The sequence below is a fragment of the Lynx canadensis genome, chromosome C1, assembly GCF_007474595.2.
Source record: "Lynx canadensis isolate LIC74 chromosome C1, mLynCan4.pri.v2, whole genome shotgun sequence".
Taxonomy (NCBI): domain Eukaryota; kingdom Metazoa; phylum Chordata; class Mammalia; order Carnivora; family Felidae; genus Lynx; species Lynx canadensis.
The window spans coordinates 24,706,618-24,729,742 of NC_044310.1; the positions used below are offsets into that span (position 1 = coordinate 24,706,618).

The 23,125-nt window shown below is 48.0% G+C and overlaps 1 protein-coding gene across 12 annotated transcripts in view; it reads left to right on the forward strand.

The window, feature by feature from the left end:
- The first annotated feature begins 469 nt into the window (after positions 1-469).
- The window catches only part of AZIN2 (antizyme inhibitor 2), a 57,111-nt gene continuing 34,455 nt past the window's right edge, over positions 470-23,125 (forward strand). For 4 of the 12 annotated variants that reach the window (XM_030324412.1, XM_030324414.1, XM_030324403.1 and 1 more), the window contains exons 1-8: positions 470-590; positions 1,254-1,426; positions 2,932-3,105; positions 11,699-11,871; positions 12,879-13,007; positions 13,826-13,991; positions 15,576-15,738; positions 16,940-17,052. In XM_030324412.1, the coding sequence (XP_030180272.1) occupies positions 1,322-1,426; positions 2,932-3,105; positions 11,699-11,871; positions 12,879-13,007; positions 13,826-13,991; positions 15,576-15,738; positions 16,940-17,052 (1,023 nt within the window). In that variant the 5' untranslated portion in view covers positions 470-590; positions 1,254-1,321. Of the gene's footprint in view, positions 591-1,253; positions 1,427-2,931; positions 3,106-11,017; positions 11,114-11,698; positions 11,872-12,878; positions 13,008-13,825; positions 13,992-15,575; positions 15,750-16,939; positions 17,053-17,706; positions 18,589-23,125 lie in introns of those variants that run through there. The other 8 variants (XM_030324405.1, XM_030324409.1, XM_030324411.1 and 5 more) reach the window with 6 other exon arrangements.

Sequence of the window (23,125 nt, forward strand, 5' to 3'; positions counted from 1 at the left end):
GCAGTTCCCATTTCCCAGTGTGGGGAGCCGCGAAGCCAGCTCCGCTGGGAGGGCTGAAGCTTACACAGGTTTGCGCAGGGTGGCAGAGCTCAATGCTTTTTGTCGGAATCGACCAATGGGATGGCGGCACCCGGTTGCCAGGGCTACAGAGCGCTCCGAGAGGGGCGGGGCCTGGGCCCAGGGGCGGAGCCCGGGCGGGGCTTATATAAGCAGACGGCAGGCTGAAGGAGGGGCGTGGGGTCGGTGGCTGCTGGGCGGGCGGGGCGCAGGCCGCGCGGCCCGAGCGGGGGTGGGGGTAGAGGGCGAGCGGAGGCGCCGAGGAACCGATTCACTCGCTGGGGAGACCTATGGGCCGAAGCCGTGTAAATGCGTTTTAAGGCGAGTGCGGGGAGTGGCTCGGGGAGCCTCCGGGAGCGGGCGCCCTCGGCTCCAGTGCTGACCTGTCCCCGGCCCCCTTGCCTCCTCTCAGCAGGGGCCTCGGCTCCGCAACTGCCACTCCTCCTCGGGGTGTTGCACAAGTTTCGAGGTCACCGGCGACCCCCCCTAGCAGCGCGCCTGGCTCTGGCCCCCGCGAAGGAGGACCGGGCTTGGTAAGGCGGTGTGGGGGGCGGGTCCTCGGCCCTGCACTCGGGAGGGCTCACCAGGACAGAACATCAGCCTTCGGCTCCCTCCCGGGAGCCTGCGACCCCCACCCACCATGTGGCCCCATGCACCCTTAGAACCCTAGCACGTCAGGACCAGTCTGGCCCTCCATTTACAAACGGTGAAACTGAGGCTAGGGGGTACCCAATGTCACGCAGCAGAGGGCAGACTCGAACCTAAGCTCTTGCTCTCGGGCTGAGACTCCTTGGTGGGGCCACTCTCTTAGTTGGGCGTGGTCAAGACTGAGGGTCCCCTGAAAACTTCCCCACTGGAGCTTCTTGGCTTTCCCGTACCCTCTCGTTCTTTCCCTTTTTGCTAAAACCCGAGTTTCATAACTGGAAAGGACCTCCAAAATAATACATTTCATTTTACAGATTGGGAAACTGAGGCTCGGAGAGGCAGTGAATGACATCTAGGCATGTAATGCCTTGTCGCAGTACAGGGTTCCTGATCGTCCCCACACTTCCCAGTGAACTCAAGCTCCCCAGGCTTGTGCTGGCGGCGGCGGGGTGTGACAGGACTGAGAGCCCTGGCTTGGGGGAGGTCAGAGAGGGCAGCGGAGGGCAACCCCCTCCAGCAGCTCCCTCACTCTACACCTCCCCTCCCTGCAGTGTGTTGCATACTTTCTGAGGCGGCGGGGCGGCGGCTCCATCCAGCCCATCGGCTCCGCCTTCTCGGCATGGCTGGCTACTTGAGCGAAACGGACTTTGTGATGGTGGAGGAGGGCTTCAGCACGCGAGACCTGTTGGAGGAGCTCACTCTGGGGGCCTCACAGGCCACCACGGTGAGCCGCTGGGAGCGGGGGTGGGTCCCCTGTTCTCTGTGCAGGCCCAGGTGCCTTCTCCGAAAGGACTTCTCAGGCCTTCATCTTCCCTCACTTATTTGGTGTTCAGTCCTTGCTGTTGGCCGGAGACGGGCTCGTTGTATCCCCATTTCCTTGTCCTTGTCCCCAGACTTTGCCCTTCCTGCCTGCCCTGCCCTGATGAACCACCACCACCACCTACCCAGCCTTCTGGGTCAGAAACCTGGGACTCCTGCTTCCCCCACCCACACCCCTCTCATTGGCGCCTCACCAAGCTCTGGCCACCACCTGTGGTCTTCCGAGGCCCTGGCTTTGTAGATCAGGCCTCATCCCTCTAGAGGCCCTCTAACCTCCTCTCTGCCTCATGCTGCCTGCTCCCACTTTATCACGGCCACGCTCAAACTCAGAACTGTTTGGCGGTTCCCCGTGACCAGCAGGGCCAAGCCAGAACTCTCTGTCTTCACAGTCCCTCTCCCAGCTTTCCCCACCATCTATCATGCTCCATCAGAGCCCAACCACTGCTGGTATTTTCCCCAGCGATGCCATGTGCTCTGTTATCACCCCATTTTCCTGGGCTCTTCCCTCTGCCTGGAATGCCCTTCTGCCGGCCTCTCTCGCTCTGTTTCTGTCCTTCCTCATTACTCATCAGTGTTACTTTTTCCTACTCTCCCAGGCGGATTTTTTATGTCCCTTTCTCCGTGGCTTCCACTGCCTTCTGTAGGAACTCCAGTCGAGTTTATTGAACGGGCTTGTAATTTCTTAAAGGGTTTTTTGTTCTCTTCAAGACCCAAGCCCTGTCTGGTCATCTCTGTCCCTTAGCATAATGTCAGACACCAAATGGGCTTCAGTAAAAAAGTCTCGCATAAACAGGAAACTGAGTCCCAATGAGGGTTTAAGTGATGCTGTCTCACCCACAGTCTCATTCATGTTCAGCCCTCAGCAAATCTGCTGCCCAGCTCACAGGCACGGGTTGCAGTGCCGTGGAATTAGCTCAAGGCTTCAGCGGCCACCTATATGTGGAAGACAGTGGGCTGCAGGCCATAGCTTTGGCCCGCAGGGATTTATCAGATGAATGTGTACACGGTTCCGATACTTTGGAAGCGTGTGTAAAATGCAGTGAGAGCATTAAAGGCAGAATTGCTTTATTGGTTTGGGGGAGGTGGCATTTGAGCTGAAACTTGAAGGTGGATTGCCTTTTCGGAGAAAGGGTCTTCTGCGTGAAGGGCACGGTGGGAACCAGAGCTTGGAGGTGGGAAAACACTCCAGCTTGCAGCTGGAGCTTGAGCTGTAGCGAGGGGAGGCGCTGGAGCCAGATCACAGAACCCCTGAACGCAGGCTGAGGAGTCTGCCTTCTGTGCAGAGACTTTTAGAACAGTGTGGCTGTGGCGGAGCCGGGCTCAGGCTCGGGACAGGTACCTGGGAGGACCATAGATGGCCCACAGCAGGAAGGGGCTGAGCGGGGCCTCACATTTACCCTTCTCGTGCAGGGTGATGTTGCTGCCTTCTTCGTGGCCGACCTGGGTGCCGTCGTGAGGAGGCACTTCTGCTTTCTGAAGTGCCTGCCGCGGGTCCGGCCCTTTTACACTGTCAAGTGCAACAGCAGCCCAGGTGTGCTGAAGGTCCTGGCCGAGCTGGGGCTGGGCTTCAGCTGTGCCAACAAGGTGAGCCCGTGCCCCCCACTGGCGCACTGCCCCTCGCTGCCTACTCAACACACACATGGCTGGGCTGCTGCGGGTGGCCCCCCCTCACCCCCCGCCGGGGAAGCAGGGGTGGCCTGCAGTTGGCCCCTGCCCTCTGGGAAGGGCCACCCACTTGGGAGGCGGTTAAGGGATGAGGGAGGGCAAAACAGGCATGGAAGTTCTACATTGGAACCTTGTGTGTCTCTGGGTAGGTGGGTCACCTTTTCAATGGAGATTTTCAAGCTTCTTGGCCTAGAGCTATACATGGTATAAAATGTTCGATTAAAATGAAACAAAACAGGGGCGCCTGGGTGGCGCAGTCGGTTAAGCGTCTGACTTCAGCCAGGTCACGATCTCGCGGTCCGTGAGTTCGAGCCCCGCGTCGGGCTCTGGGCTGATGGCTCAGAGCCTGGAGCCTGTTTCCGATTCTGTGTCTCCCTCTCTCTCTGCCCCTCCCCCGTTCATGCTCTGTCTCTCTCTGTCCCAAAAATAAATAAACGTTGAAAAAAAAATTAAAAAAAAAAAAGAAACAAAACGAAAACACCTTTTATCATTATTTGTTTGTTTGTTTTATAGTCTTATTAATGTGTGACAGTACATTTTCTCAACTAATCCTTCGAGAATTCTGTTGTGTTGCCCATTTTGCTGCCCTTCTAATTCGATTAATGCTGTTGTCTTAATCGCCTCTCGCTGTCTCTAGATTTATTTTGCTTATTTACTATCATTGTCTAGTCGTTGAATTACGATGTGCTGGTCAATGTGTAAGTACGGATGGCAACACAGTGTTGAGCAAGCCAGGCTCCCTTGTCCCAGAGTTGAGAACGCTTAGCTTATCATTTTCATCCTGTTCTTAGTTGATAAAAGCCTTTAAGCTATAAAATTTTCTTCAGAGCATAGCTATGGATATATTTATTCATTCAGCAAACCTTTTTTGAGCAACTCTCATGGGGCCAAGTCCTATCTCAGGTGGGGATTTAGAGAGTGAATGAAACAAACAAAACAAAAAAGGCCCTTCTTTCATGGAACTTGCTTTCTAAAAAACAAGTTCAACAATGAAAATCTATATTATTTTATAAGATGGTCGATGCTACGGGGAAAATTGAGGTGGGGAAGGGAAGTAGGAAATGTTGGGAGGGAGGATTATACTTTTATATAGTTTGGTCAGGGAAGGCTTCACTGACATTTGAATACAGACCTGAGGGAAGCAAAGGGTCAAGCCAGGTGGAGAACTAGGGGAAGAACATTCCAGGCAGAGGGGACAGCAAGTGCAAAGGCCCTGAGGTGAGAGCAAACCCGGTACGTTGTTGCTTTGTGATGTTGTCATTACTGTTATTTTTAAAAAAATTTTAAATGTTCATTTATTTATTTTGAGGGAGGGGGAGAAGGACAGAAGGGGGGCGTGGAGAATCCCAAGCAGGCTCTGCATGGAGCCTGAGGCAGGGCTCGAACTCATGAACTGCAGGATCATGACCTGAGCTGAAATCAAGAGTCAGACGCTTAAGCAACTGAGCCACCCAGGTGCCCCATTACTGCTATTTTTTTTAATGGTTAGTAATGATTATTTTTAGGGGAACTCCTTTTAAACCCTTGTCAGCAATATGGCTGGGAATTCATGGATCAGTTCTAGCAGTTTTTTGGTGGAATCTTTTGGGTTTTCCATATAGAGTGTTATGTCATCTGAGAAGAGTGAAAGTTTGACCTCCTCCCGGCCGATTTGGATGCCTTTTATTTCTTTGTGTTGTCTGATTGCTGAGGCTAAGACTTCCAATACTATGTTGAATAACAGTGGCGAGAGTGGACATCCCTGTCTTGTTCCTGACTTTAGGGGGAAAGCTCTCAGTTTTTCCCCAGTGAGGATGATATTAGCGATGGGTCTTTCGTTATACGGCTTTTATGATCTCGAGGTATGATCCTTCTTATCCGTACTTTCTTGAGGGTTTTTTTTTATCAAGAAAGGATGCCTTAGTTTGTCAAATGCTTTCTCTGCATCTATTGAGAGGATCATTTGGTTCTTAGCCTTTCTTTTATTGATGTGATGTATCACATTGATTGATTTGTGGATATTGAACCAGCCCTGTATCCCAGGTACAAATCCCACCTGGTCGTGGTGAATAATTTTTTTAATGTATTGTTAGATCCGGTTGGCTAATGTCTTGTTGAGGATTTTTGCATCCATGTTCATCAGGGAAATTGGTCTGTAGTTCTCCTTTTTAGTGGGGTCTCTGTCTGGTTTTGGAATCAAGGTAATGCTGGCTTCATAGAATGAGTTTAGAAGTTTTCCTTCCATTTCTATGAACAGCTTCAAGAGAATAGGTGCTAATGCTTCTTTAAATGTTTGTTAGAATTCCCCTGGAAAGCCATCCAGCCCTGGACTCTTGTTTCTTGGCAGATTTTTTTTTTTTAATTTATGAAAAAAAATTTTTTTTAACATTTGTTCATTTTTGAGAGACAGAGTGTGAGTGGGGGAGGGGCAGAGAGAGGGGGAGACACAGAATCCGAAGCAGGCTCCAGGCTCCGAGCTGCCAGCACAGAGCCCAACGCAGGGCTTGAATCCATGAACCACGAGATCATGACCTGAGCCGAAGTCGGGTGCTCAACTGACTGAGCCACCCAGGTGCCCCTGGGAGATTTTTGATTACTAATTCTATTTCTTTACTGGTTATGTGTCTGTTCAAATTTTCTATTTCTTCCTGTTTCAGTTTTGGTAGTTTATATGTTTCTAGAAATTTGTCCATTTCTTCCAGATTGCCCAATCTATTGGCATATAATTGCTCATAATATTCTCTTATTATTGTTTGTTATTTCTGCAGTATTGGTTGTGATCTCTCCTCTTTCATTCTTGATTTTATTTATTTGGGTCCTTTCCTTGTTCATTGTGATCAAACTAGCTAGTGGTTTATCAATTTTGTTAATTCTTTCAAAGAACCAGATCCTGGTTTCATTGATCTGTTCTACCATGTTTTTGATTTCTATAGCATTGATTTCTGCTCTAATCTTTATTAATTCCTGTCTTCTGCTGGTTTGGGGTTTTATTTGCTGTTCTTTTTCCAGCTGTTTAAGGTGTAAGGTTAGGTTGTGTATCTGAGACCTTTCTTCCTTCTTTAGGAAGGCCTGGATTGCTATATACTTCCCTCTTCTGACCGCCTTTGCTGCGTCCCAGAGGTTTTGGGCTGTGGTGTTATCATTTTCATTGGCTTCCATGTGGTTTTCATTTTCCTCTTTAACCTCTTGGTTAGTGAGGAGGATTCTAGAAGGGGGCCCTGGAGGATAAAGAAGGAGAGCTAGCCTGGGCAGGATGACAGGGGTAGGAAGATTCTGGGTGGGAAAGAGGTGTGCACCATGGTGGAACAGTGAGAATGAGAAGGTTAACCTTTATCAAAGACGAATGTTCACGCTCTTAGTGAGTGATAGCTGAGTCCACCCCTATTGTCACTGCAAAGCCCCTTTGCGTTAGCACTTGGCTTTGCACACCTAGTTTCGTGCGTGTGTCACATGAAGGGAGGTGCATGGGGAGAGAGATAGCCATTTTACAGTTGAGGAAACCATCGGCCAGCCATGCATAGCTTGCCGGTAGCAGGACCAGGACCTCCCCCTGCAGCACGCTGGGGGCTCTGCTCCCAGAGAGGAGGAAGGGGATCCTTTTCCAGCCTTCTCAGTCTAGGGTCAAAGACCTCCTGTGCATCTGGAAACCCAGAGGTGGTACACTGTGCTTGGCCCTCTGGCTCAGGGCCGGCCTCCACAAAGAGCAGGGTTGTGGGGTGTTAGGGCTCAGAAGGATCCTGAAGTCCACAGGGACATTAAAAGCATGTACCGTTGCTGAGTGCTTCTGTCGGGCCAGGCACTTTGCTGAGCGTTTTCTGTAGGTGATCTCATTTTATTATCGTAACAACCCTGTGAGGTAATTATTATTACCCTGATTCTGACAACAGCCCTGTGAGGAAGCATTTCACGTATGGGAAAGGAGGCACAGAGGGTGAGGGACTCACTGGCAAGTGGCCGCTTGAGTAGGACCAGTGGCAGGGGGGTGGTCTCCGGCTCTCCCACTGCATCTTTCCATGTCCTTGGGGAGAGGATGGCAGAGCTGGGCCCCAGCTGGTGACCATTGCTTTAGCTAACTCGTGGGCTGGGAGAGGCCAAGGCCCCTCCCCGCAGGCGGGAAGATCACTAGCCTTTGGGTACATTCACTGAGAGGTGGCTCTGGGATGCACAGCTTTTCTTGAAAGGCCAAGGCTGCCCTCTTCTGGTGGGACATCACTAGTGGCTACGCCTGACAGCTCCACGCCTTGGCCAACGTTGACGGAGGATTGACGGAGGGCCGGGTGTGAGCGAGGGCCGGGTGTACAGTTATGCAACAGACAGGTCAAGGGCACAGGCCACGCCTCGCATGGGGCTACGGTCCACCCACCCACCTTCTCAAGGACCTTCTGTCACTTCCCCTGCCCCCATCCTGCCTTCTCTTGCAGTCTCTATCAGCATCCTCCCATCTTAAAAAGCCTTCCCAGGACTCCATACCACCCCCCTGCCCGGTCCCATGCTCCCACTTGACGGCCAAACAGAGTTGTCTACACTCGCCTGTCTGCGTGCACCTGGCTCTTTGCATCAGCACCTGCATCTGAGCCACTGCTTCCCCACTGCCACTGTCACTACTCTGAAGAATCTCCTCTTACCAACGTCCCCAGAGATCTCCAGGATCCAGTAAGCACTTTATTTTCAACATTCACTTTGAATTATTCAAATAACCCGTTGATTCACTTACACACACACGTAGGCCATCAGCTTTATGTCTCCAGAGATAATCACCATTATGAGTTTGAGTTTGGTGGGTATGTGGTACTTAAAAAATACTTACAAATATGATCCATAGAAAATATACAAAATATAAAAGATATTTATGTGGTGGGTACTGTATCTCAATAGCTTTAAACTCAGCAGGTGTTGGAAATCTGTCCATGTTGATGCATTTAGACCTTGTCGGGGACACAGGTCCTCTTATTACCCTGATTCTCAACAGCATTCAGCACAGTGACTGTCTGTTTGTTTGTTTTTGTGATAATAACACTTAATGTGAGATCTACCCTCTTAACCAATCTTCAAGGGTACAATACAGTATTCTTAACTATAGGCAGGGTTCTACAGATCTCTAGGACTTAATTCATCTTGCAGGACTGGAACTTTATGCCCACTAAATAGCAATTCCTCATTTGTGACATATTCTTTTTAAAAACACTCAACAGTCACCTATGCTCCCAGTTGTAAAGCCTTCAGCAGCAAATCAATTGATGGGGGACACAGCTCCGTACCTGCCCCACCTCGCACGGGGCGCCTCTGACACCCGACACCCTTCTCCTGTATAGACATGAATTGCGAGGCAAGGTTTGCTGTGATGGGAGTGATGTTATAATCTGTGTATCGTTCCCCCTCTTCTGGACGCATTCTTTCTCCTTCCCTCTCCATAGGTCCCAGGTGCCGACTTCCTGCTCTCGAAATGGGAGATTCCTCTGGATTCTGTCTCAGGCTCCCTTTCTCTTGTAAACTCTCCTTCCTCTTATGGAATTTCATCTCCTTCCACGGCCCTAAATACCATCAATGTGCCACCACCTCCCGCATTTTGATCTCCAGCCCAGACCTTCTATCCAGCAGCTGACTTGATACCCCAGGGTGCCCGGAACCCGGGTGTTCAAATGCGCTCACGATCTCCCCCTTCGAGAAGGGCCCCTCGGCCTGCAGGACGTGGAGTCAGACACGCCCACATTGCAATCCACCACCACGCTTGCCAGCCCTGCCTCCAGAGCACAACTCCCCCATCTGTTACCTCACCCAGGGCAATGGTGACCGGTCCCTCCAGAATCCTCTCGGCCCTTCCTGAGCCCTGAGTTCACATGGTAGCCAGAGTGATATGCATTTAAACCTTGCATTTAAAATGCAAATCTGACCATGTCGTTTCCCCTCGTGAAACCCTTCAAACGGATTCCCGTGACCCGCAGGGTAAAATATAAATCCACATCAGCCCACCCCCCCTGCAGCCTTATCTTCCCCCACTGCGCTCCCCCTGCCCAGGCCCCCCCAGCGCTCTCTCTTCCTTGACTAGGCCGAGCACATTCTGCCTCAGGACATCTGCACCAGAAACATTCTTTCCTTCCTTTTCCCCCTGGATATGACCTCCTGTGGAGCTCAGCTTAATTTTCTGACCCTCAGAAAAGCTGTCCTTCACTCCTCACACCTGGGTCTCACCATGCCACTTTCCCCAATCTGAAAGCTTCACAGGGTCAGAGACTTTATTTTACTCACCACTTGTTTTCTTTAGCACCAGTCACAGAGGCTGGCATGTTAATAGATAGTCAGTAAACACTTGTCAACTCAGTATTGAGGTTGAATTTTCCATTACAGTACTGTGGCTAGGAGCTGGTGTAGGCTGAAGTCTGGCAGTCCTGTCAGCTTTGCCACTCGAAAGCTGTGAGACTTTGGACAAGTCACTTAACCTCTCTGAGCCTCTGTCCTCTGTTTCCTGTCTCATAAGATTACTATGAGGATTAAATGAAAGTGTATATGAAATGTATTTTTTAATGTTTTTATTTATTTTTGAGAGAGAGAGAGAGACAGGACATGAGGAGGGGAGGGACAGAGAGAGAGGGAGACAATGAATCCGAAAGCAGCCTCCAGGGTCTGAGCTGTCAGCATAGAGCCCAATGCGGGGCTAGAACTCGTGAACCACAAGATCATGACCTGAGCCGAAGTCAGATGCTCAACCGATTGAGCCACCCAGATGCCCCATGTATATAAAATATTTAATGCAATGACTGGCATATGGTGATCCTTCAATGAGTAACAGTAGTTACTGTTTAAGTATAAATATGTATATATCTAAGTATATACTGTTTAAGTATAATCGAAGCTAAATCACAAGTCCCAAATTGCTACCATTGCTTCTTCTCTTACCTCATGTGGTGAAGCTGGGAGCAAAAACACATTTTCATGTCCACTCAGACTCAGGGTCTTTGAAAGCAAGCTGTGACGGCTGCAACGCCAGCCCTGTCCCACTTTGCTCCTTACTACCTGTGTTTCTGTAGGCAGGTGGAGTCCTCTGAACTCGATTTTGTCCTCTGTAAAATGTGGCCAATAAGTACTTCATAGGACAGTTACTGGCATCACGTGGGATAACTCACAGTAGTACCTCGTGCTGAAAAGTTGCTAAATTGACATTAGAGTCTTATTATAAATTTTTTTTTTTAGCTGTTATGTTTGAGGGACAGAGAGAGACAGAGAATGAGCAGGGGAGGGGCAGAGAGAGAGAGGGAGACACAGAATCTGTAGCAGGCTCCAGGCTCTGAGCTGCCAGCACGGAGTCCAATGCGGGGCTTGAACCCATGAACTGTGAGATCATGACCTGAGCTGAAGTCAGACGCTTAGCCGACTGAGCCACCCAGGTGCCCTTTGAGTCTTATCAAAAACTCAGAGTGGCTAAAAATGGCCCTGTGCCTGCTATAGCATTTCAGAACTGGCTTCTTCTTGACTTCCTTCCCTTAATCATGGAGAGTCAGACTTGAGTTTGAAAGCTGGCCCTGCCTCCTTGTTGCTGCATAGCCTCTCTGAGTACTAGTTTCTTTCTCTATAGAGTGGATCCAGTGCCCCTCTGATGATGGGGTTATTCTAAGGGGTAAATAAGATAGTTACTCCAAAGCAAGGGTTGGCAAACCATGGATGGTTACCACATCCAGGCCACTTGCCTGATCTTGTGATGCTTGACTGGATCACATCCACGCTCGTTCACTTACGCACTCTCTCTGGCGGCTTTGCTGTTGAGGAGTTGTCACACAACCTACATGGCCCACGCGGCCTAAACCATTTGCTCACTGGTCCTTTACAGAAAAGGTTTACTAACATCGCATTCGGTGCCTGCTTGTGGTGGGCGCTCAGTGACGATGGCTGCTCTCATCATCATCACTGTCTGTACCATGAATGCAGCAATCTCTTGGAACGGTGTTCCGTAAAGGTGAGGAAGACGAGGCCCCTCGGGGACAGGGGCTTGACAGGGTCCCCCAGCACAGTGGTACGCGCACAGCAGGACTTTGGATGTGGGATGACTTGGTTCGGTGAACTTTCACCACCACATCAAGGGATATTCTTTAAACGTTGAATCTGTCAGGAAAATGTGTCAGATGCCTACTGTCAGGGCCATTATGACTCCATGTCATGTCTCTGTGTGAATTAGGAAATATATCCCTTAAGACAGTTGTGATGAATATACTGATTTTGTCAGGATGAGAGGCCTTACTGCCGGGAAGTTGTAACAAATATATAAATCCACCATGTATCCTCTGCGGATGGGACGTCCCCCCCCCCCCCCCCCAACTGCACAGTGTGCTACCTGCATAGCTGGCTGTGGCAGCCTTGCCTGTCCGAGAATGGTGAACCAGCGTGAGTCCCGATTTTCATGTCTCTGTTGTGTGAAAATGAGGCCCCCTTCTTATGGACGTCCCCATGCGTAGCTATGACTTTGCCCCTCGTTTGTGCTTCTCGGCTTCTGTGGGCCCGGTCGGCCCTGAGCCTCCTCACCTTCACCTTTGGGACCCCACAGGCAGAGATGGAGTTGGTCCAGCGTATTGGCATCCCCGCCGGTAAGATCATCTACGCCAACCCCTGTAAGCAAATTGCACAGATCAAGTATGCTGCCAAGCATGGGGTCCAGCTGCTGAGCTTTGACAACGAGCTGGAGCTGGCAAAGGTGGTAAAGAGCCACCCCAGTGCCAAGTAAGCCGAGGACCGCTCACGTGGGGGGCTGGGCCGAGTGTGAGGACAGCGGGCATGGGTGGGGTAGAGGTGGAGCAGAGGACCCTGCCCTGGACCCGGCCACACTCACGGGAGGCTGGGGCGGGCACTCCTGGACTGGACCCAGCATGCCAGGGCCTGACGAGGACAAAGGCAAGAATAACCATTACAGCCCGAGCAGAGCAAAGCCCACGGTATTATGGAGGTCAAAGTCGCGGGCCGAGAGCAACAGGGGGTGGTCAGGAAAGCTGCGCCAAGGAGGTGGCATTTGAGGTGCGCCTGAGGGGTGAAAAGAACTAGGAGGGCGCACAGACAGTGCATCAGAGTGAACTGCCGAAGCAAAGAATGCATGGAGGTCGGAAACAGCAGGGGGCGTTTGAGACATGAGCAGGAATTTGGTGTGGCTGGAACATACCATGCGTGCGGGGCGAGGGCAACAGGGAATGTTGGTCAACACGGTCACAGGGCAGGGGCCTGGCGCAAACGGGCTCTGGCAGGGGTCAGGGCTGGACATTCTGCTCGGGCTGTGGCTTGCACGTGGTCACTTGACACCCTGGGGATTCCAGGGAGGGCCTCCTCGGGATGATGGGGAGGCCAGGTGGCTGGACCACTCTGGTTCACCCAAAGCAGCTTTCATTTTGTCTGTTTTACATGATATTGGGGTTCTCAGTAAGACTGTGTTTAAAAAGTGGTGCCTCTCATGCAAGAAAAGTTGGAAAAGTCCGGCTGGTGTGGAGGCTGGTTGAAGAGGTGGAGCTTCTGGAGAGGACTGAGGAGGTCGGGACCAGGGCAGGGGCCTAGGGATGGGCCCAGGGACGTTCAGAGAATGGACTTGACAGGCCCTGGAGGCTGACCGGCAGTGCAGGGACATGAAGGGGTCAGGGACCTGCGGGGCGGGCAGCTCTGAGTTTACACCCCTTTTCTTGGAGAGGACGTGGCTGGGGTAGGGGGAGATGGGGTCCACCCGGCAGAGGTGCCTGTCTCCTCAGGATGGTTCTGCACATCGCTGCTGAGGACTCCCCGAGCCACCTGAGCTTCAAGTTTGGGGCGTCGCTGAAATCCTGCAGACACCTGCTTGAAAATGCCAAGAGGAGCCATATGGAGGTGGTGGGTGTGAGGTGAGTACCTGGAGGCCCCACCACCCCTGCCGGGCCCGCTGCCCCTTTCCCAGGAATTAATCAACTCTGTATAAGAGCCCCCTCAGGGCCTCCAAAGGAGGCCATCGAGTCCTGCCATCAGAGGCACAGAGTCCTCAGGCCACAGGCCTAGAGTCCTGCCATCGGAGACTTTCCTCTCTTTGGAAAGAAGGTTTGGAGTGTCCCGCTGACTCAACCCCATGGTCCCCACAAGGTCTTGTCCTTGGAGGTTCCCGGAGAGACCTGTCTTTGCAGGAGTTAGACCAGCCTGTAGGCCAAAGGTTATGCAGCCACATCTTTGCTGTGCCTCTTTTCTTGCAGGGATATGGAAGAAGTCATAATAAAGGCCTAACAGTATAGTTTTCATTGATCCTGTGCTTAGGATATGCCAGGCACTGTGCTAAATGCTTCAGGTACATTATCCCACAGCCCTGTGGGATCTTATCCCCACTTTATAGATGGGGAAACTAAAGCACAGGCAGGCTACACCACTGACAGGTACATACAGACCTGGCTGACGGTAGGGCCCTGGTCCTCATCCCAGAAGGCTCAGCCCCAGTGGCAGCACAAAGGGATGGGAGGGACACCAAATACCAGTGGACCTTAGATCTGGTCTCTTGTCCACTCCTTACTTGCCACAAGACCCTTGGCAATGCATTTAACCTTTGAGACCCTCAGTCACTACATCTGTAGAATGGGCACAGTGTCCAATGTGCCTGTCCAAGGTTGCTCCTGGCTGGGGCTGAGCTGGTGGCACCTGGGGCCCTGCACGTAAGCCAAGTCTCTTCCTCCCTCCTCAGTTTTCACGTTGGCACTGGCTGTCCTGACCTTCAGGCCTACACTCAGTCCATCGCAGACGCCCGGCTTGTGTTTGAAATGGGCACTGAGCTGGGCCACAGGATGCACATCCTGGACCTTGGTGGTGGCTTCCCTGGATTGGAGGGGGCCAAAGTGAGATTCGAAGAGGTAATCCTGGGGTCAGAAGTGTGGTACTGGGCTCTGTGGGGGGTGGGGGGTGTGTACTGGGCACTGTGAGTGGGTCCTATGTGCTGCATACTGTGCTTGGTGCTTTACCTGGATTATCTTTTTTTTAATGTTTATTTATTGAGAGAGAGAGAGAGAAAGAGCAAGCACGTGAGTGGGGAAGGGTCAGAGAGAGGGGGAGACAGAGAATCCTAAGCAGGTTCTTCGCTGTCAGTGCAAAGTCTGATGCTTAACCTACTGAGCCACCTAGGAGCCCCTGAACTATCTTATTATTAGCCCTGTGTTACAGCTGAGCAAACTGAGGTTCTTGGAGGTTATGTCACTTTCTGAGTCCCAGCTCTGCCTGTCTCTAGCCCATGCACAAATTTGAAGCTTAACCAGTGTTATTTGCTAAGTCCTAAAACTCTTTGAGGGCCTGGTACGCTCTGTTCTCCCTTGGGTGAGCTGATGAGAAATCAAAGGGGAGGGCGGGAAAAGGAAAAGCCCACCTTCTGTGTACTCCTCTCAAGATGAAATCAAGAAAAATGTGTCACCGCAATCCCCACTCTAACCACTAGGGGTCGTTCTCCTTAGTAAGAGCCTGGTCCTGGAATATCCACATCCAGGGACTGACCCTAAGAAAATAACCCCTGATGGACACAAAGAGCTTCCAAGATGAGCATTGTTGCGGTGTTCGTAACAAAAGTCCAGTGGACTTTCCTGGTCCATCTAACACTCGGGAATTGGTTAAATTATGAAACATTTGTATGACTTACCCACTGAGGTCATTCACAGAATCTGTTGAGTAAAAGATTATTAAAAAAAAAAAAAATATATATATATATATATATATATATATATATATATAGCCCTGTTATGTTTATAATAAAAATGGCATTTGTATGAAAGAGAAAAAAAAGAAAGGGACTACTCCAAAAAGTTAACAATGATTAACAATCTGCATGATAGAATTAAGGGTGGTTTTGATCTTTTTTCTTCTCTTTATTTTCTGTGAAAAAAAACCAAAAACGTGTCTTTTAACAGATTGGTCATTTATAAAAGAAAGTTCCATATCAGGGCTTCTGGAATCTGAGAATACCTCCTCCCATAATGTAGGCGTTGAGGAAGTTGACTTACATGAGTATAAGAGTCTTGACCCAGCTCTCTCTGCCTCCTACCTTCTTGGCCAATTGTCTGCAGTCCCCAGCTGGGAACTTAGCAGCTGCCAAGTCCTTCTTTCTGAAATCAAAGAAGCTTTCAAGAAATAGACTTGGAAGGGTGCCTGGATGGTTCAGTCAGTTAAGTGTCTGACTCTTGATTTTGTCTCGGGTCATGATCTTAGGGTTTGTGGGATTGAGCCCTGTGTTGGTCTCTGCACTGACAGCATGGAGCCTGCTTGGGATTTTCACTCTGTCTCTCTCTGCCCCTCCTCTGCTCATTCTCTATCTCTCAAAATAAATAAACTTTAAAAAAAGAGAAAAAGCTGTTAAAAAAAAAAAAAGAAATACACTTGGAGCTATAGCAAGTCCTTAGTATGTAAACCCCACATTTCAAATATGTAATTGTCTCCCATCCCCCTACCACCAGATTTGTTCTGTGATCAACTCAGCCTTGGACCTGTACTTCCCAGAGGGATGTGGTGTGGACATCCTTGCGGAGCTGGGGCGCTACTATGTGACTTCGGCCTTCACCTTGGCAGTCAGCATCATCGCCAAGAAGGAGGTTCTTTTGGACCAGCCTGGCAGGGAGGGTAGGTGCCAGGTGGGCAGCACAGCCCCATTTTTTCCTCAAGCTAGGGACAGTGGCTGGCCGAGCAAGGTCTGGTTTTAGGGAATGGGGAATTTGAAGGATGGATCCTTGCTTTAGGGAAACTTACAACCAAATCCTTTCTTACCTCCAAGATACTTATTATTGGTTCTTCCTATGCATGTTTATATCTTGTGAAGATTGAGATCAAAACAACCTCAGGGAGAATAGATACTTTACTAACCCATTGTACAGATGAGAAAATTGAGAGCCAAAGAGAATACAAGTGAATTGCTTAATAGGAAAAAGTAAAGTCTGCATTCGACCTCATGTCTGTCTCCTCTCCAAAGTACAGACTCTTACTCATCCTACTGATTCTCATAACATAATGAAAATAATTAATAACAACTTATATTTGTCTAAGTCTAGTTATAGATGACAGAACATAGGCATAGAGAAGTTGAGTCACTAGCCCAAAGTCACACAGCTGGTAAGGGGCAGTGCCTGGATTCAAGTGCAGGCTGGACTGACTCATGGTTCTCTGCCCACACTGCAACATCAGCACTCATCTTTGCCTTTTCAGATAGATCAATTCTTCCATCAGCCTCTTGAGTGAGTGGGTCAGGGACTCTGATCTTGGGGCTTTGTCTTCTGCTCTAGGACCCCAGGCAAGAGAGCTGAGGTCTGTGTGTCTTCCCCTGAGAATCCATTTGGCAGGGTGGTGGGCTCCAGGTAGAAGGTTTTCTGTGTGTGCGTGTACCTGTATGTGTATGTGTGTAGAGACGACATTCTTCTGGCTTCCTTTATAAATCTGGGTGATTGCCGTATCTAATCCAGCCAGGAGACCTGGTTTCTCATTTCAGCTCATGCACTTGCCCCATCGTGTGTCTCTGAGCAAGTGGCTTAACATCTTGGGGTATTGAGTTTGGCTGGGCTGCTCTTTTGCCTTTGCTGGGCATCCAGGGGCTCAGATGCAGGCAGGAAGTATGTCCTGGGCAGGGTTGCTCAGTTGCAAGGGTGAGTGTGCACAACATGAACCTCATGTCATAGGAGGAGGCAGGACCCACCCCATAGTTGAGGAAGGGGCAACCTTTTTGCTTCAGTTACCTATCATCCTTGCTGAGCCTACCTTTGTGCCAGTTCCCCAGCCCCAGCCCCCCTCACACTGCTGCTTGTACTTCCCCTGACCCCTCCCCTCCCCACAGAGGAAAGCGGTTCCACCCCCAAGACCATCGTGTACCACCTCGGTGAGGGCGTGTATGGAATCTTCAACTCAGTCTTGTTTGACAACACCTGCCCTACCCCCATCCTACAGAAGGTGAGCCTACCCCACGTGGGCCTGTTTTCAGTTGTGTGTGTGTGTGTGTGTGTGTGTGTTTAAATAACATTTTGGGGGTGTTTTTATTTAATTTTTAAAAAGTAAAACATTCATTATAGAAGACAGTGGGATGAAGAAGATTATCATCCATAATCCTACCACGTAGAGATAGACGCTTTGAACATTAGATTTTTCAGTCTTTAAAAAATGTATTATATTTAAAAAAATAAAGTTGGATTGTATTGTTTTGTAACTGCTTTTTTTCCCACTCAATATGGGGTATAGCTCTTTCCATACCATTAGCTAATCATTGACAACATGCTTTTTGAAGACTACGTATTATTTTAACTAATCTAACCCTAGTGGTTTGGTTTCCTGTTTTTGAGCACTGCAAGTATATCTTGACATCCATCTCTGATCAAGCCCTGGAGTGAATTTCTAGAAGTAAAAAGAAACAGTTCGTCTTTAATGGGTTTTTCTAGGTTAACAAGGGAATAGGAATGGACAAAGAGGGGGAAGACAATTAGGCACACCTTTGTATTTTTGTCTATGTAGCCCCTTTCCTGGAAGGGAACTCAAGTGCCTAACCAGCACCTAGACCATCATGAGTGCTCAGTGTGTTTTTGTTTTGCTCTCTCTTTCCATCCTGTCTAGTTTTTCAAGACCCACTCAGATGTCAGCTCCTCTTTGTAGCTCTTCCTGCCCCTCGTCTATCACAGGCAGAAGGAGCCCTCCTACCTCCAGGTGCCCAGGCCACAACTTGATTGCATCCTCATTCTGTAGCTGGGTTGTTAAATGTGGTTTCCTCCGGCTAGTCTGAGTAAGCCTCCCTGATGTGCTCAGGAATTCACTTTTCCACTGTGATGCACTAGCCCTGCCTGCATTCTTGTGGTTTCCCACATCCTTCTGCACTGAGAAAGAACCAGGCTGGCCTCGGGCAGCCATGCCCCGCGTCATACAGGAGGGTGGCAGCTGCTTCTCAGTTCCTGTCTCCCTTAGACCCCCTCTACCTTCCAGTGCACCTCTTTCTGGTCCATGCAGTCCCTGATCCACTCCCCATTCCCTTCAGCTCCTCAGATGAACGAGTGGGCCCAGCCCACTACCACACCCCCCATCCAGAGTCTCTGTTTTGATTAATCTCCAGTTGGTGTTGCTGTCTCAGGCCCCACGATGTTACTGACCCTCTTTGTGGTCTGTCCTGTTTCTCCTCTGGATGATGTTGAAGTTTCTTCCTTTGGGCTGTCAACCACTTACCAGGTCCAGCCATGTGACCAGATGTGGCGTCGGGCCCCAGTCTGGTGGTGGAGACAGATGACAGCACACATAATAAGTTAGCTACAATTGTGTTGGAGTGTGTCAGAGGGACCCAGGCTGGCTGGGGGTTTCTGTACCTTCTTCTCCAAGGAAGATCCCCTTCACTAGTCAGGATGGCAGCTTTGCATCCCTGCTCTTTGTTCCCCAGGACTTTGTGTTTGGACCTCATGTACAGAAAGTTATATTAAACATAAATCTTGGTTCAAAGTATACTTATCATCATTGGAGGCTACTTGGCCCTTTTTTTTTTTGCTTGCTTTCTTTCTTTTTAAAAATTAAATAAGGGGCGCCTGGGTGGCTTAGTCTGTTAAGCATCTTACTCTTGATTTCAGCTCAGGTCATGATCATGGTCATGATCAGCATTAGGTCATGGTTCGTAGGTTCGAACCCCACAACAGATTCTGTGCTGATGGTGTGGAGCCTGCTTGGGATTCTCTCTCCTCCCTGCCCCCTCTGCTCCTCCCCAACTTGCAGGTGCGTGCGCACACACACACACACGCACACAAACACACTTTCTCTTTCTCTCAAAATAAAAGACATGAAAAAAATTAAGAATTTAATAAATATTTGAGTACTCTCAGTATGCAAAGCACTATGCTGAGGCCTGCACAGAATAGTAGGTGAGAAAAAAAGGTCTATGCTTTGGAAATACAATTCTGCTGGGTAGGGGTGTGTGTGTGTGATTAGTACCTAGGCTACAACAGTGTCATGAGAAAAGTACAGAAAACTACAGAACAAGTATTATTGGAATTTTTTAAAAAATATTTTAGTATATATCTTTAAAAGGAAAAGACTTTTGGGGCACCCTGGGTGGCTCGTCAGTTAAGTGTCCAACTTCGGCTCAGGTCATTATCTCTCAGTTTGTGGGTTCAAGCCCTGTGTCGGGCTCTGTGCTGGTAGCTGGGAGCCTGGAGCCTGCTTCGGATTCTGTGCCTCCCTCTCTCTCTGCCCCCTCCTGCTTGCACTCTGTCTCTGTCTCTTCCTTTCAAAAATAAATAAACATTAAAAAATTTTTTTTAATTTTTAAAGGAAAAGACTTTAGAAAAATCATAATATCATTATCAAATTAGAAATGAACAATTCCATAGTGTCCCCTATCATCTTGCCTCATAGATGGGTTTTCTAGTTGATTTGCTGAAATCAGCAGCCAAAATAGGTTCACATACTATATTTGGTTGAATTGTCTCTCTACTATCTTATTAGTCTCGCCAACATTTTTTAAAAATTCTTTATTTGTTGGGGCGTCTGGGTGGCGCAGTCGGTTGGGCGTCCGACTTCAGCCAGGTCACGATCTCACGGTCCCTGAGTTCGAGCCCCGCGTCGGGCTCTGGGCTGATGGCTCAGAGCCTGGAGCCTGTTTCCAATTCTGTGTCTCCCTGTCTCTCTGCCCCTCCCCCGTTCATGCTCTATCTCTCTCTGTCCCAAAAATAAATAAACGTTGAAAAAAAAAATTAAAAAAAAAATTCTTTATTTGTTGATGAAACTGACTAAAACTGGTCCTAAAATTTCCTGCATTCTGGATTTTCCTGATTAGTGAATTCTCTGGATCCCTTCACTGCTATTGAATACGTTATACCGTGCCTTGTGTTTCTTTGATACTAGGTCGTTAGATTGAATGGTTTCATTAGATTCCCAATCAGTTTTGGGGTAAAAATGTTTCATGGGAGAACTTGTCTCTGTAGTATAATACAAAGTGTATTACTTTCTTTTTAGTGTAATAAGCATTCTTACCATTTTGCCACCTCATTCCTTTGTCTCTTCTCATGCAAAGTACCCATGTGTTGACTCATGTGTTACCATTTTTTCGTATGGGTTTTTCTTTTTTTTAATATAGTTTTTTTCTATTGTAGTAAGAACACTTAACATAAACATCTTGTAACAGACGTTTAAGTGTATAATACAGTCCTATTATCTATAGGCACAGCAGGTCTCTAGAATTTGTCCATTTTACAGAGCTGAAATTTTATGTCCATTGATTACCAACTTCCCATTTCCCCTCCCATCACCCCTGGCAACCATGTTTCTATTCTTTGTTTCCATGAGTTTGACTATTAGATACCTCGTATAAATGCAGTCGTGCAGTATCTGTCCTTCTGTGACTATTTCAGTTGACATAACATCCTTAACGTTCATTCACGTTGTTGTATATTGCAGGATTTCCTTCTTTTATGAGGCCAATAATATTCCATTGGATATATGTATATACAGCATTTTTTAATTCATTCGTCTGTCAATGGACATTTAGGTCTTGGCAGTTGTTAATAGTGCTGCAGTAAACATGAGAGCTAATACCTCTTAAAGACCCTGATTTAAATTCTTTTGGATAAATACCCAGAAGTAGGATTGCTGGATCTCACCATAGTTCTATTTTTATTTTTTTTAAGTTTATTTATTTTGAGAGAGGGAGAGAGAGAGAGAGAGAGAGAGAGAGAGAACGAACGGGGTAGGGGTAGAGAGAGAGGGAGAGAGAGAATCCCAGGCAGGCTCCAGCTGTCAGCACAGAGCCCAGTTTGGGGCTTGGTCTCACAAACTGTGCAATCATGACCTGAGCCAAAATCAAGGGTCGGACCTTAAATGACTGAGCCACCCAGGTGCCCCAGGTGGACTTTTAATGTATAAACATTTTAAGCATTCATTGAGTGGTCTAAAATGACATATATTTAGGGTTAAAGATACGACTTAATAAATGTGAATTGGCACTTTATAAATGCAAGCTATAGTTGGGTGTGGAGAGGGGCCCAGATGAGGTAAGTACCACAGAAGTTTTATAAGAATCTTGGGAACCAAAATTCAGAGTACAAGCTTCAGTCACCCCACTCTACCTGAAGACCCTCTCTCTGTTGACAAGATTGGGCTTTCTTACTTGCCATTGTATTTTATTCTAGTGTTTTATGGTTAAAAAAGCAGGACTCTGTCTTGAGTGTATTGCAATAGCATTTGTCAAGTGTGGATCTGGTTAGTTTTTATCTTAAAAATCCTTAAGTAATGATTCCTAATGCTTTTTTTAAATTACTCTTTGCCATACTATACACTAGTTTTATTTTTTTTTCAACTATGTCTTGTCTTTATCCTGACCTTTTGATAATTTTTTTCCTTGTTCAGCCTATTCCGTAGTGTTTTGACAATAGCTTTGTACTGTGTTTAGAAAACCAGTAGGGTGCCTTCTATTTCCAGCAACGTGGTAGTCTAGATACTCTCAACAGCCGCCCCACTGACAACAAAGAAAACGGTATCCTGACTTACAAGAAAGCAGGGGATCCTTCAGAGGTCAAAATTAAATGAAAGCAGGCATCTCCACTTAGAGTGAAAGCCAGTCTAGTCTCCACCCACTAACCAGAGAGATCCTTTAAAAACGTAAGTCAAATCATGTCTAGTTTTATTAAAACTGCCTAAAACCCTACTCTGGTTCCCATCCCGCTTCAGATTAAAGCCAAAGTCCTCCAGGGGCTTCTAAGGCCCTCTGTGACCCGCCCTGTCTCTTCTCTGATTCCCTCCCTCACCACTCTCTGGTTTTGCTCATCCCATTGCAGTGACCACAGCCTCCTTGCAGTTCCTCAAACTCCCCCAGGCACATTCCTGCCTTAGCACCTTTGCACCTGCTCTTCTGCCCGGATCGCCTTTCTTCTAAGTACCACATGGGCTCACTCTTTTACCTCCTTTCCATCTTTGCCCAGAGGTCATCTTCTCAGTGAGACCTTACGCTTTATATAAAACTGCAACCTGCCCCTCCCCCACTCTGTTCTTTCTTTTATTTCATATCATTTATTATCTCCCAATATACTATATAATTTACTTCTTTATTTTGTTGTTTGCCTCCCTCCTGCTAGACTGTAAACCCCATAGGACAAGGACTTTGTCTATTTTGTTTGCCAGTGTGTCCCAAGCACATAAAATAGTGACTGTTCAAATATGAGTCAAATGAATTAATTAACCTAGAGAGAAAACCTAACTCTGAAACTGGTTTCTCTCTGGGAGTGTATGCTGAATCCTTGTAGCATTGATCTTCAGTTTTGATAGCTGCATGGGTTCCTAGGGACTCAGTCAGGATGGGGAATCTGATAGGATCCCTCACATAAAGCTGTGGACCCCCCAAAAGTACATCATCATCAGTGTAAGGGTAAACCAGAAAACACGTGTCCCACAGAGGAGGCCAGCAAAACAACAACAACAACAACAACAACAACAACAACAACAATAAAACATGTCTTTTTGACCTTGGTAGTGGTTGGAAGAGGGCACAAAATTAAGAATTTACAGCCATAAGCCAGCCTTTTCCTGGCTTTGTTGCCCAAATTCATATTGTCTGATGTGTCGTCTGATAAACCTCAAGGCTAGAATTTATTTTATCTTGCAGAAGCAAACACAACTTCTCTCTGCAGTAGAAATATTCAGCCTAGGCTTCTAAGAATTCTCACAAGTGCCAAAGTACATGAGCTCACATTAAAAAAATCACAAAACACAAAGAAATAAGTCACCCTGAAGGAAAGCCAGCACAAGTCACAAACAGCAGAATCAGTCCTGCAATTATTTCATGTATTAGAATTATCATATGTTAAAGATAAAGCAAAATATTTACAATGTTTAAAGAAATAAGAAACTGAAAATTACACCAAAGAATAAGCAAATATAAAAATGTTATCTAACAGATTTTAAAAGGATTAAATAGAACTTCTAAAAATGAAAAGTATGAAAATTGCAATAGTGCACAGAGTAAGCAAAGCTATTAGAGACAGTTGAAGAGAGGATTGGAGAATGGGAA